Here is a 15,000-nt window from a genome sequence, read left to right on the forward strand (position 1 = left end):
GGGAAGTAATTAATCTGTGTGAAAACTGAGAGTGGCAGTGGGGAAGATATTTATAAGCGCACATTCGGGCCAGTGTACAGTTCTCTCCACAGGGGTAGGAACACAAAGGTCCTCCCCTCTCACCGCTGATCATGTCTGAGCCCACTTTCCCTACCTTTTAACTAAGGAGGGAGGAGGAGAGGGAGGAGGAGAGGGAGGAGGAGGAGGAGGAGGAGGAGAGGGAGGAGGAGGAGAGGGAGGAGGAGGAAGAGGGGAGGGAGGAGGAAGAGGAGAGGGAGGGAGGAGGAGGAAGAGGAGAGGGAGGAGGAGGAAGAGAGTGGCACAGCTGTCACTCCATTCTTTTTGGCCTTGTTAACACATCTTCCTGTCTCTCTCTCTCTCTCTCTCTCGATCTCCCTCTCTCTCTCTCTCTCACTCTCTCTCTCTCTCTCTCTCTCTCTCTCTCTCGATCTCCCTCTCTCACTCTCTCTCTCTCTCTCTCTCTCTCTCTCTCGATCTCCCTGTTTCTCTCTCTCTCTTCCTCTCTCCTTCCCTTCTTCTCTCTCTCTCTCTCTCTCTCTCTCTCTCTCACTCTCTCTGTTCTGATTTATCACCTGAGTAATGGGAAGGGAAATTCTAATGAACTCTGTCTGACAGTCACACACACACACACACACACACACACACACACACACACACACACACACACACACACACACCACACACACACACACACACACACACACACACACACACACACACAGCCCCCCTGTGAAGACACTAATGAATACAGGGCCTCAATAGACTAGAGAGATGGAGGGGATGACAGAGATGATATGTGGAGAGGGAGAACAGGAAAGGTAGATCCATGTACGGGTGCATGGGTGTACAGTATCTTACAAAAGTATTCATCCTCGTTGGCGGGTTTTTTTTCTCCTATTTTATTGCACTACAACCTGTAATTTAAATTGATTTTCATTTAGGATGTCATGTAATGGACGTATACAAAATAGTCCAAATTGGTGAAGTGGAATGAAAAAAAAGGTACTTATTTCAAAAGATATCGAAAGAATAAAAAATGGAAAAGTGGTGAGTGCGTATGTATTTCCCCCCCTTTGCTATGAAGACCTTAAATAAGATCTGGTGCAGCCAATTACCTTCAGAAGTCACATAATTAGTTAAATTAAGTCCACCTGTGTGCAATCTAAGTGTCACATGATCTGTCACATGATCTCAGTATATACACACCTGTTCTGAAAGGTCCCAGAGTCTGCAACACCACCAAGCAAGCGGCACCATGAAGACCAAGGAGCTCTCCAAACAGGTCAAGGGATAAAGTTGTGGAGAAGTACAGATCAGGGTTGAGATATAAAAAAAATATCTGAAACTTTGAACATCCCACGGAGCAACGTTAAAGAGAGGGCCACCAACCAAAACTCAGGGACCAGGCAAGGAGGGCATTAATCAGAGAGGCAACAAAGAGACCAAAGATAACCCTGAAGGAGCTGCAAAGCTCCACAGCGGAGATTGGAGTATCTGTCCATAGGACCACTTTAAGCCAGAGCTGGGCTTCACGGAAGAGGGGCCAGAAAAAAAAGCCATTGCTTAATTAAAAAATAAGCAAACACGTTTGGTGTTCGCCAAAAGACATGTGGGAGACTCCCCAAACATATGGAAGAAGGTACTCTGGTCAGATGAGACTAAAATTGGGCTTTTTGTGTCACGTCCTGGCCAGTATAAGGGTTAATTGTCATTGTAGTTTGGTCAGGACGTGGCAGAGGGTATTTGGTTTATGTGGTTCGGGGTGGTGTGTTTGTAGTAAGGGCATTTGATTTAAGTATTCCGGGGTTTTTGGGCACTGTTTGAGATTCATGTAATTCTATGTTTAGTCTAGGTAGTCTGGTTCTATGTTTAGTTAATTGGGGTGGGGACTCTCAATTGAAGGCAGGTGTGGTCTATTTGCCTTTGATTGAGAGTCCCATATATTAGGGTGTGTTTGTGTTTGTCATTTGTGGGTAATTGTTTCTGTTCAGTGTGATGTGCTGTCAGTACGGTTTAGCTGTCGGTATTTTCTTGTTTTTGTAGTGTTCCAGTCATCATTTTTTAAATTAAAATTATGAACACTAACTCTGCTGCATCTTGGTCCACTTCCCTTTCTGAAGACAGCTGTGACATTTTGACCATCAAGGAAAACGCTATGTCTGGCGCAAACCCAACACCTCTCATCACCCTGAGAACACCATCCCCACAGTGAAGCATGGTGGTGGCAGCATCATGCTGTGGGGATGTTTTTCATTGGTAGGGACTGGGAAACTGGTCAGAATTGAAGGAATGATGGATGGTGCTAAATATAGGGACAGTATTGAGGGAAACCTGTTTCAGTCTTCCAGAGATTTGAGACTGGGACGGAGGTTCACCTTCCAGCAGAACAGTGACCCTAAGCATACTGCTAAAGCAACACTCGAGTGGTTTAAGGGGAAACATTTAAATGTCTTGGAATGGCCTAGTCAAAGCTCAGACCTCAATCCAATTGAGAATCTGTGGTATGACTTAAAGATTTCTGTACTGTGTGTGTGTGTGTGTGTGTGTGTGTGTGTGTGTGTGTGTGTGTGTGTGTGTGTGTGTGTGTGTGTGTGTGTGTGTGTGTCCAACAAGCTCTCACAATCTCACTGCAGAATTAGACGTTCTCTCAATGTTACATTTATACGTTAAGGGTTAAGTTTAGTCACTCATTATGAATGGTTAAGGTAAGGGTTAAGTTTAGTCACTCATTATGAATGGTTAAGTTAAGGGTTAAGTTTAGTCACTCATTATGAATGGTTAAGTTAAGGGTTAAGTTTAGTCACTCATTATGAATGGTTAAGGTAAGGGTTAAGTGTAGTCACTCATTATGAATGGGTTAAGGGTTAAGGGTTAAGTTTAGTCACTCATTATGAATGGTTAAGTTAAGGGTTAAGTTTAGTCACTCATTATGAATGGTTAAGTTAAGGGTTAAGTTTAGTCACTCATTATGAATGGTTAAGTTAAGGGTTAAGTGTAGTCACTCATTATGAATGGTTAAGGTAAGGGTTAAGTGTAGTCACTCATTATGAATGGTTAAGTTAAGGGTTAAGTTTAGTCACTCATTCCTTATGGTTAAGGTAAGGGTTAAGTTTAGTCACTCATTATGAATGGTTAAGGTAAGGGTTAAGTGTAGTCACTCATTATGAATGGTTAAGGTAAGGGTTAAGTTTAGTCACTCATTCCTTATGGTTAAGGTAAGGGTTAAGTGTAGTCACTCATTATGAATGGTTAAGTTAAGGGTTAAGTTTAGTCACTCATTATGAATGGTTAAGGTAAGGGTTAAGTTTAGTCACTCATTATGAATGGTTAAGGGTTAAGTTTAGTCACTCATTCCTTATGGTTAAGGTAAGGGTTAAGTGTAGTCACTCATTATGAATGGTTAAGGTAAGGGTTAAGTTTAGTCACTCATTATGAATGGTTAAGGTAAGGGTTAAGTTTAGTCACTCATTATGAATGGTTAAGGTAAGGGTTAAGTTTAGTCACTCATTATGAATGGTTAAGGTAAGGGTTAAGTTTAGTCACTCATTATGAATGGTTAAGGTAAGGGTTAAGTTTAGTCACTCATTATGAATGGTTAAGGTAAGGGTTAAGTTTAGTCACTCATTATGAATGGTTAAGGTAAGGGTTAAGTTTAGTCACTCATTATGAATGGTTAAGGTAAGGGTTAAGTTTAGTCACTCATTATGAATGGTTAAGGTAAGGGTTAAGTGTAGTCACTCATTATGAATGGTTAAGGTAAGGGTTATGGGTTAAGGGTTAAGGGTTATGGGTTATGGGTTAAGAGTTAAGGGTTAAGGGTTAAGGGTTAGGGTTAAGGGTTAAGGGTTAAGAGTTAAGGGTTAAGGGTTAAGGGTTAAGAGTTAAGGGTTAAGGGTTAAGAGTTAAGGGTTAAGAGTTAAGGGTTAAGGGTTAAGGGTTATGGGTTAAGGGTTAAGGGTTATGGGTTAAGGGTTAAGGGTTAAGGGTTAAGGGTTAAGACCTTCTGATCCAGAAGGTCCACACTGAAAATTGGTTAAGAAAAAATATTCCTCTGTCTTTCGCATTTTGAATTTTCAATGTTCCCTGACTGTCGAGATTTAATTTGAATGACTGTTATCAAGCTGGACACAGTGAAGAGACTATAAATGGCTGTTATCCAGCTGGTCACAGTGAAGAGACTATAAATGGCTGTTATCCAGCTGGTCACAGTGAAGAGACTATAAATGGCTGTTATCCAGCTGGACACAGTGAAGAGACTATAAAGGGCTGTTATCAAGCTGGACACAGTGAGAAGAGACTATAAAGGACTGTTATCCAGCTGGACACAGTGAGAAGAGACTATAAAGGACTGTTATCCAGCTGGACACAGTGAGAAGAGACTATAAAGGACTGTTATCCAGCTGGACACAGTGAGGAGACTATAAAGGGCTGTTATCAAGCTGGACACAGTGAGAAGAGACTATAAAGGACTGTTATCCAGCTGGTCACAGTGAAGAAACTATAAATGACTGTTATCCATCTGGACACAGTGAAGACACTATAAAGGACTGTTATCCAGCTGGACACAGTGAAGAGACTATAAAGGACTGTTATCCAGCTGGACACAGTGAAGAGACTATAAAGGGCTGTTATCAAGCTGGTCACAGTGAAGAGACTATAAAGGGCTGTTATCAAGCTGGACACAGTGAGAAGAGACTATAAAGGACTGTTATCCAGCTGGTCACAGTGAAGAGACTATAAAGGACTGTTATCCAGCTGGCCACAGTGAAGAAACTATAAATGACTGTTATCCAGCTGGACACAGTGAAGAGACTATAAAGGACTGTTATCCAGCTGGACACAGTGAAGAGACTATAAAGGGCTGTTATCAAGCTGGACACAGTGAAGAAACTATAAATGACTGTTATCCAGCTGGACACAGTGAAGAGACTATAAAGGACTGTTATCCAGCTGGACACAGTGAAGAGACTATAAAGGGCTGTTATCAAGCTGGACACAGTGAGAAGAGACTATAAAGGACTGTTATCCAGCTGGTCACAGTGAAGAGACTATAAAGGGCTGTTATCAAGCTGGACACAGTGAGAAGAGACTATAAAGGACTGTTATCCAGCTGGTCACAGTGAAGAAACTATAAATGACTGTTATCCAGCTGGACACAGTGAAGAGACTATAAAGGACTGTTATCCAGCTGGACACAGTGAAGAGACTATGAAGGGCTGTTATCAAGCTGGACACAGTGAAGAAACTATAAATGACTGTTATCCAGCTGGACACAGTGAAGAGACTATAAAGGACTGTTATCCAGCTGGACACACTGAAGAGACTATAAAGGGCTGTTATCAAGCTGGACACAGTGAGAAGAGACTATAAAGGACTGTTATCCAGCTGGACACAGTGAGGAGACTATAAAGGGCTGTTATCAAGCTGGACACAGTGAAGAGACTATAAATGACTGTTGTCCAGCTGGTCACAGTGAAGAGACTATAAAGGACTGTTATCCAGCTGGACACAGTGAAGAGACTATAAAGGGCTGTTATCAAGCTGGACACAGTGAAGAAACTATAAATGACTGTTATCCAGCTGGACACAGTGAAGAGACTATAAAGGACTGTTATCCAGCTGGACACAGTGAAGAGACTATAAAGGGCTGTTATCAAGCTGGACACAGTGAGAAGAGACTATAAAGGACTGTTATCCAGCTGGACACAGTGAAGAGATTATAAAGGACTGTTATCCAGCTGGACACAGTGAGAAGAGACTATAAAGGGCTGTTATCAAGCTGGACACAGTGAAGAGACTATAAATGACTGTTATCCAGCTGGTCACAGTGAAGAGACTATAAAGGGCTGTTATCCGGCTGGACACAGTGAAGAGACTATAAAGGACTGTTATCCAGCTGGACACAGTGAGGAGACTATAAAGGACTGTTATCCAGCTGGTCACAGTGAAGAGACTATAAAGGGCTGTTATCAAGCTGGACACAGTGAGAAGAGACTATAAAGGACTGTTATCCAGCTGGTCACAGTGTAAAGACCGTAAATATAGATCCATTGTAATTTCAATACGGTTTTCATTTGGTTTTTAGATATTTTAATGTCGAAAACAAATAGTTCAACAACAAAAAATCTCAAACCACGCGTATATTTGACACCCCTGCCTTAATTACATTTACATTTACGTAATTTAGCGGACGCTCTTATCCAGAGCGACTTACATCCCAGCACTATCCCATGATGCATCAGTAGACAGCCCTCTTTGCGTGTTCTTCCCAGCAGGAAGTGAGGTAATAATTGGTTGACGGACGGGTCAATAGTCTCCCGCCCCGTCGTTAACCTCTTCTGGGACAGATTAAAGGAACGTCAATACTGCACAGCGTGTCCACACACCATTGGTTTCCTATTAGAGACCACATATCTATCATACCGAAACACAGAGTAGGTTATCTCTACATATCTATCACACTGAAACACAGAGTAGGTTATCTCTACATATCTATCACACCGAAACACAGAGTAGGTTATCTCTACATATCTATCACACTGAAACACAGAGTAGGTTATCTCTACAATCCACGACCACATATCTATCATACTGAAACACAGAGTAGGTTATCTCTACATATCTATCACACTGAAACACAGAGTAGGTTATCTCTACAATCCACGACCACATATCTATCATACTGAAACACAGAGTAGGTTATCTCTACATATCTATCACACTGAAACACAGAGTAGGTTATCTCTACATATCGATCACACTGAAACACAGAGTAGGTTATCTCTACATATCTATCACACTGAAACACAGAGTAGGTTATCTCTACATATCTATCACACTGAAACACAGAGTAGGTTATCTCTACAATCCACGACCACATATCTATCATACTGAAACACAGAGTAGGTTATCTCTACATATATATCACACTGAAGCACAGAGTAGGTTATCTCTACATATCTATCACACTGAAACACAGAGTAGGTTATCTCTACAATCCACGACCACATATCTATCATACTGAAACACAGAGTAGGTTATCTCTACATATCTATCACACTGAAACACAGAGTAGGTTATCTCTACAATCCACGACCACATATCTATCATACTGAAACACAGAGTAGGTTATCTCTACATATCTATCACACTGAAACACAGAGTAGGTTATCTCTACAATCCACAATCACATATCGTTCTACTGAAATCACGTCCATCGTTCTACTGAAATCACGTCTATCGAACTACTGAAATCACGTCTATCGTTCTACTGAAATCACGTCTATCGAACTACTGAAATCACGTCTATCATTCTACTGAAATCACGTCCATCGTTCTACTGAAATCACGTCTATCGAACTACTGAAATCACGTCTATCGTTCTACTGAAATCACGTCTATCGAACTACTGAAATCACGTCTATCGAACTACTGAAATCACGTCTATCGAACTACTGAAATCACGTCTATCGTACTACTGAAATCACGTCTATCGAACTACTGAAATCACGTCTATCGTACTACTGAAATCACGTCTATCGAACTACTGAAATCACGTCTATCGTACTACTGAAATCACGTCTATCGTACTACTGAAATCACGTCTATCGAACTACTGAAATCACGTCTATCGAACTACTGAAATCACGTCTATCGAACTACTGAAATCACGTCTATCGAACTACTGAAATCACGTCTATCGTACTACTGAAATCACGTCTATCGAACTACTGAAATCACGTCTATCGAACTACTGAAATCACGTCTATCGTACTACTGAAATCACGTCTATCGTTCTACTGAAATCACATCTATCGTACTACTGAAATCACGTCTATCGTACTACTGAAATCACGTCTATCGACTACTGAAATCACGTCTATCGAACTACTGAAATCACGTCTATCGAACTACTGAAATCACGTCTATCGACTACTGAAATCACGTCTATCGAACTACTGAAATCACGTCTATCGAACTACTGAAACACAGGCTATCGAACTACTGAAACACAGGCTAGGTCTCTACAACCCAGAACCACATCTAGAAAACACGGTGAACAATTTGCCGATGTGCCCTTGAGCAAAGCCCTAATTTAACCCTAATTCGTTCCAGGGGCGCAGTACTACTATGGCTGACCGTGTAAAACAACACATTTCACTGCACCTGCCCGGTGTGTGTAACAATACCTCTATCTGCTGCGGCGAGAAGAGATCCCCTCTCATCTGCTTCCTCAGGAAATCCCTCCCACCTGGACCATGACCATTGGCTAGAGGAGACTCCTGGAGGGCTGTGGAGAAAGAGAGAGCGAGGTTAGAAAGAGAGAGAGACAGAGAGAGAGAGACACAGAGAGAGAGAGACAGAAACAGAGAGAGCGAGAGAGAGAGAGGTTAGAAAGAGAGAGAGACAGAGAGACAGAGACAGAGAGAGAGAGAGAGAGTTAGAAAGAGTGAGAGACAGAGAGACAGAGAGACAGAGAGAGAGAGAGAGAGAGAGAGAGAGAGGTTAGAAAGAGAGAGAGACAGAGAGACAGAGAGAGAGAGAGACACAGAGAGAGAGAGACAGAAACAGAGAGAGCGAGAGAGAGACAGAAACAGAAAGAGAGAGAGAGAGAGAGACAGAGACACAGAGACAGAGGGAGAGAGAGAGACAGAGAGAGAGAGAGACGACAGAGAGAGAGAGAGAGACAGAGAGAGAGAGAGAGAGAGAGAGAGAGAGAGAGAGAGAGAGACAGAGAGAGAGAGAGACAGAGAGAGAGAGACAGAAACAGAGAGAGAGAGAGAGAGAGAGAGAGAGAGAGAGAGAGAGAGAGAGAGAGAGAGACAGAGAGACGAGAGAGAGAGAGAGAGAGAGAGAGAGAGAGAGAGAGAGAGAGAGAGAGAGAGAGAGAGAGAGAGAGAGAGAGAGAGAGAGAGAGAGAGAGAGAGACAGAGAGACTCCTGACTGTGAAGCACCTTGATACCTATAAAGTAGTATAACACACTATATAAATGCAATCCATTACACACACACACACACACACACACACACACACACACACACACACACACACACAGAGAGAGTGTTATATAACTGGTCTAGTGTGTATCAGTGTGTGAGCTGTGGTCAGCAGTAGCGATTGGCCGGTTAAAGCTTCTAAACGAGACAATTATCAGAACTCTGAAGACTGTCCGTCCCAAATGATGAGATAGAGAGACCAGGAGAAGGAAAGGGGGGGACGGGGGGGGGGACGGGGGTGGTGTAGGGGGGGTGAAACCCCTCAGTTATAGAGACTATCCACTGTTTCTAAAACGTTACTGAGAACCTGTTTTAGTCCTGAGGTCACAGCCGTGTGTGTGTGTGTGTGTGTGTGTGTGTGTGTGTGTGTGTGTGTGTGTGTGTGTGTGTCTGTGATGACAGGCTGAGGAGCCATCCCAAAATATTTTTTCATTTGTGGCCGAAAGCTAGAGATCCACCTATTATATGGGGAGAGAGAAGAGAGGGAGAGGGGGAAGATGGAGGGAAGAGAGGGAGAGGGGGAAGATGGAGGGAAGAGAGGGAGAGGGAGAAGATGGAGGGAAGGGGAAGGAGAGGGAGAGGGGAAAGATGGAGGGAGGAGAGGGAGAGGGGGAAGATGGAGGGAAGAGAGGGAGAGGGAGAAGATGGAGGGAGGAGAGGGGGAGGGGGAAGATGGAGAGGGGGAAGATGGAGGGAGAGGGGAAAGATGGAGGGAAGAGAGGGAGAGGGAGAAGATGGAGGGAAGAGAGGGAGAGGGAGAAGATGGAGGGAAGGGGAAGGAGAGGGAGAGGGGAAAGAGTAGGGGAAGAGGTAGTAGTTTGGGCTAAATTATAGATGGGCTGTGTACAGGTGCAGTGATCTGTGAGCTGCTCTGACAGCTGGTGCTTAAAGCTAGTGAGGGAGATAAGTGTTTCCAGTTTCAGAGATTTTTGTAGTTCGTTCCAGTCATTGGCAGCAGAGAACTGGAAGGAGAGACGACCAAAGGAGGAGTTGGCTTTAGGGATGACCAGAGAGATATACCTGCTGGAGCGCATGCTACAGGTGGGTGCTGCTATGGTGACCAGTGAGCGGAGATAAGGGGGGACTTTACCTAGCAGGGTCTTGTAGATGACCTGGAGCCAATATGTTTGGCGACGATTATGAAGCGAAGGCCAGCCAACGAGAGCGTACAGGTCGCAGTGGTGGGTAGTATATGGGGCTTTGGTGACAAAACGGATGGCACTGTGATAGACTGCATCCAATTTGTTGAGTAGAGTGTTGGAGGCTATTTTGTAAATGACATCGCCGAAGTCGAGGATTGGTAGGATGGTCAGTTTTACGAGGGTATGTTTGGCAGCATGAGTGAAGGATGCTTTGTTGCGAAATAGGAAGCCAATTCGAGATTTCACTTTGGATTGGAGATGCTTATAGTGAGTCTGGAAGGAGAGTTTACAGTCTAACCAGACACCTAGGTATTTGTAGTTGTCCACAAATTCTAAGTTAGAACCGTCCAGAGAAGTGATGCTGGACAGGCGGGCAGGTGCAGGCAGCGATCGGTTGAAGAGCATGCATTTAGTTTTACTTGTGTTTAGGAGCAGTTGGAGACCACGGAAGGAGAGTTGAATGGCATTGAAGCTCGTCTGGAGGGTTGTTAACACAGTGTCCAAAGAAGGGCCAGAAGTGTACAGAATGGTGTCGTCTGCGTAGAGGTGGATCAGAGATTCACCAGCAGCAAGAGCGACATAATTTATGTATACAGAGAAAAGAGTTGGCCCAAGAATTGAACCCTGTGGTACCCCCATAGAGACTGCCAGAGGTCCAGACAGTAGGCCCTCCGATTTGACACACTGAACTCTGTCAGAGAAGTAGTTGGTGAACCAGGCGACGCAATCGTTTGAGAAACCAAGGCTACTGAGTCTGCCGATGAGGATGTGGTGATTAACAGAGTCAAAAGCTTTGGCCAGGTCAATGAATACGGCAGCACAGTATTGTTTCTTATCAATGGCGGTTATGATATCGTTTAGGACCACGAGCGTGGCTGAGGTGCACCCATGACCAGCTCTGAAACCAGATTGCATAGCGGAGAGGGTGCGGTGGGATTCGAAATGGTCGGTAATCTGTTTGTTGACTTGGCTTTCGAAGACCTTAGAAAGGCAGGGTAGGATGGATATAGGTCTGTAGCAATTAGGGTCAAGAGTGTCACCTCCTTTGAAGAGGGGGATGACAGCAGCTGCTTTCCAATCTATGGGAATCTCAGACGACACGAAAGAGAGGTTGAACAGGCTAGTAATAGGGGTTGCAATAATTTCGGCAGATAATTTTAGAAAGCAAGGGTTAAGGTAAGGGTTAATGTTTAGGGTTCACTGCGATTGAACACGTGACCCTCGGAGCCCGAACTTGCGGTTTACGCCCGCCCACAACACCCTAGCAACCCCAAGCCATCCCCGTCCACAACACCCTAGCAACCCCAAGCCATCCTGTCCACAACACCCTAGCAACCCCAAGCCATCCTGTCCACAACACCCTAGCAACCCCAAGCCATCCTGTCCACAACACCCTAGCAACCCCAAGCCATCCCCGTCCCCAACACCCTAGCAACCCCAAGCCATCCCCGTCCTCAACACCCTAGCAACCCCAAGCCATCCCGTCCACAACACCCTAGCAACCCCAAGCCATCCTGTCCACAACACCCTAGCAACCCCAAGCTATCCTGTCCACAAGATCCTAGCAACCCCAAGCCATCCTGTCCACAACACCCTAGCAACCCCAAGCCATCCTGTCCACAACCCCTAGCAACCCCAAGCCATCCTGTCCACAACCCCCTAGCAACCCCAAGCCATCCCCTTCCACAACACCCTAGCAACCCCAAGCCATCCTGTCCACAACCCCCTAGCAACCCCAAGCCATCCTGTCCACAACAACCTAGCAACCCCAAGCCATCCCCAACACCCTAGCAACCCCAAGCTGTCCCCGTCCACAACACCCTAGCAACCCCAAGCCATCCTGTCCACAACACCCTAGCAACCCCAAGCCATCCTGTCCACAACACCCTAGCAACCCCAAGCCATCCTGTCCACAACACCCTAGCAACCCCAAGCCATCCCCGTCCCCAACACCCGAGCAACCCCAAGCCATCCCCGTCCTCAACACCCTAGCAACCCCAAGCCATCCCGTCCACAACACCCTAGCAACCCCAAGCCATCCTGTCCACAACACCCTAGCAACCCCAAGCTATCCTGTCCACAAGATCCTAGCAACCCCAAGCCATCCTGTCCACAACACCCTAGCAACCCCAAGCCATCCTGTCCACAACCCCTAGCAACCCCAAGCCATCCTGTCCACAACCCCCTAGCAACCCCAAGCCATCCCCTTCCACAACACCCTAGCAACCCCAAGCCATCCTGTCCACAACCCCCTAGCAACCCCAAGCCATCCTGTCCACAACAACCTAGCAACCCCAAGCCATCCCCAACACCCTAGCAACCCCAAGCTGTCCCCGTCCACAGCACCCTAGCAACCCCAAGCCATCCTGTCCACAACCCCCTAGCAACCCCAAGCCATCCTGTCCACAACACCCTAGCAACCCCAAGCCATCCTGTCCACAACACCCTAGCAACCCCAAGCCATCCCCGTCCACAACACCCTAGCAACCCCAACCCATCCCCGTCCACAATACCCTAGCAACCCCAAGCCATCCCCGTCCACAACCCCCTAGCAACCCCAAGCCATCCCCGTCCACAACCCCCTAGCAACCCCAAGCCATCCCCGTCCACAACACCCTAGCAACCCCAACCCATCCCCGTCCACAACACCCTAGCAACCCCAAGGCATCCCCGTCCTCAACACCCTAGCAACCCCAAGCCATCCCGTCCACAACACCCTAGCAACCCCAAGCCATCCTGTCCACAACACCCTAGCAACCCCAAGCCATCCTGTCCACAACCCCCTAGCAACCCCAAGCCATCCCCTTCCACAACACCCTAGCAACCCCAAGCCATCCTGTCCACAACCCCCTAGCAACCCCAAGCCATCCTGTCCACAACACCCTAGCAACCCCAAGCCATCCCCAACACCCTAGCAACCCCAAGCCGTCCCCGTCCACAACACCCTAGCAACCCCAAGCCATCCCCGTCCAACACCCTAGCAACCCCAAGCCATCCCTGTCCACAACACCCTAGCAACCCCAAGCCATCCCCGTCCACAACACCCTAGCAACCCCAAGCCATCCCCGTCCTCAACACCCTAGCAACCCCAAGCCATCCCCGTCCTCAACACCCTAGCAACCCCAAGCCATCCCCGTCCACAACACCCTAGCAACCCCAAGCCATCCCGTCCACAACATCCTAGCAACCCCAAGCCATCCCCGTCCACAACACCCTAGCAACCCCAAGCCATCCCCGTCCTCAACACCCTAGCAACCCCAAGCCATCCCCGTCCTCAACATCCTAGCAACCCCAAGCCATCCCCGTCCACAACCCCCTAGCAACCCCAAGCCATCCCCTTCCACAACACCCTAGCAACCCCAAGCCATCCTGTCCACAACCCCCTAGCAACCCCAAGCCATCCTGTCCACAACAACCTAGCAACCCCAAGCCATCCCCAACACCCTAGCAACCCCAAGCCGTCCCCGTCCACAACACCCTAGCAACCCCAAGCCATCCCCGTCCAACACCCTAGCAACCCCAAGCCATCCCTGTCCACAACCTCCTAGCAACCCCAAGCCATCCCCGTCCACAACACCCTAGCAACCCCAAGCCATCCCCGTCCTCAACACCCTAGCAACCCCAAGCCATCCCCGTCCTCAACACCCTAGCAACCCCAAGCCATCCCCGTCCACAACACCCTAGCAACCCCAAGCCATCCCCGTCCACAGCACCCTAGCAACCCCAAGCCATCCCCGTCCTCAACACCCTAGCAACCCCAAGCCATCCCCGTCCACAACACCCTAGCAACCCCAAGCCATCCTGTCCACAACCCTAGCAACCCCAAGCCATCCTGTCCACAACACCCTAGCAACCCCAACCCATCCTGTCCACAACAGCCTAGCAACCCCAAGCCATCCTGTCCACAACACCCTAGCAACCCCAAGCCATCCTGTCCACAACACCCTAGCAACCCCATTCATCCTGTCCACAACACCCTAGCAACCCCAAGCCATCCCCTTCCACAACACCCTAGCAACCCCAAGTCATCCTGTCCACAACACCCTAGCAACCCCAAGCCATCCCCGTCCAAAACACCCTAGCAACCCCAAGCCATCCTGTCCACAACACCCTAGCAACCCCAAGCCATCCTGTCCACAACACCCTAGCAACCCCAAGCCATCCCCGTCCACAATACCCTAGCAACCCCAAGCCATCCCCGTCCACAACAACCTAGCAACCCCATGCCATCCCCTTCCACAACACCCTAGCAACCCCAAGCCATCCCCATCCCCACCTCCTAGCAACCCCAATCCATCCCCGCCCACAACACCCTAGCAACCCCAAGCCATCCTGTCCACAACACCCTAGCAACCCCAAGCCATCCTGTCCACAACCCCCTAGCAACTCCAAGCCATCCTGTCCACAACCCCCTAGCAACCCCAAGCCATCCCCTTCCACAATACCCTAGCAACCCCAAGCCATCCTGTCCACAACCCCCTAGCAACCCCAAGCCATCCTGTCCACAACAACCTAGCAACCCCAAGCCATCCCCAACACCCTAGCAACCCCAAGCCGTCCCCGTCCACAACACCCTAGCAACCCCAAGCCATCCTGTCCACAACCCCCTAGCAACCCCAAGCCATCCTGTCCACAACACCCTAGCAACCCCAAGCCATCCCCGTCCACAACACCCTAGCACCCCCAACCCATCCCCGTCCACAACACCCTAGCAACCCCAAGCCATCCCCGTCCACAACCCCCTAGCAACCCCAAGCCATCCCTGTCCACAACACCCTAACCACCCCAACCTATCCCCGTCCACAACACCCTAGCAACCCCAAGGCATCCCCGTCCTCAA

The 15,000-nt window shown here is 47.6% G+C and overlaps 1 protein-coding gene across 1 annotated transcript in view; it reads right to left on the reverse strand.

The window, feature by feature from the left end:
* LOC106592754 (uncharacterized) overlaps positions 1–15,000 on the reverse strand; it is a 92,013-nt gene that overhangs the window by 14,943 nt on the left and 62,070 nt on the right. The window contains 1 exon segment of the mRNA XM_082973922.1: positions 8,118–8,311. Coding sequence (XP_082830048.1) covers positions 8,118–8,311 — 194 coding nt within the window.

This window comes from Salmo salar, chromosome 04 (assembly GCF_965601325.2).
Source record: "Salmo salar chromosome 04, fSalSal1, whole genome shotgun sequence".
Classification (NCBI taxonomy): domain Eukaryota; kingdom Metazoa; phylum Chordata; class Actinopteri; order Salmoniformes; family Salmonidae; genus Salmo; species Salmo salar.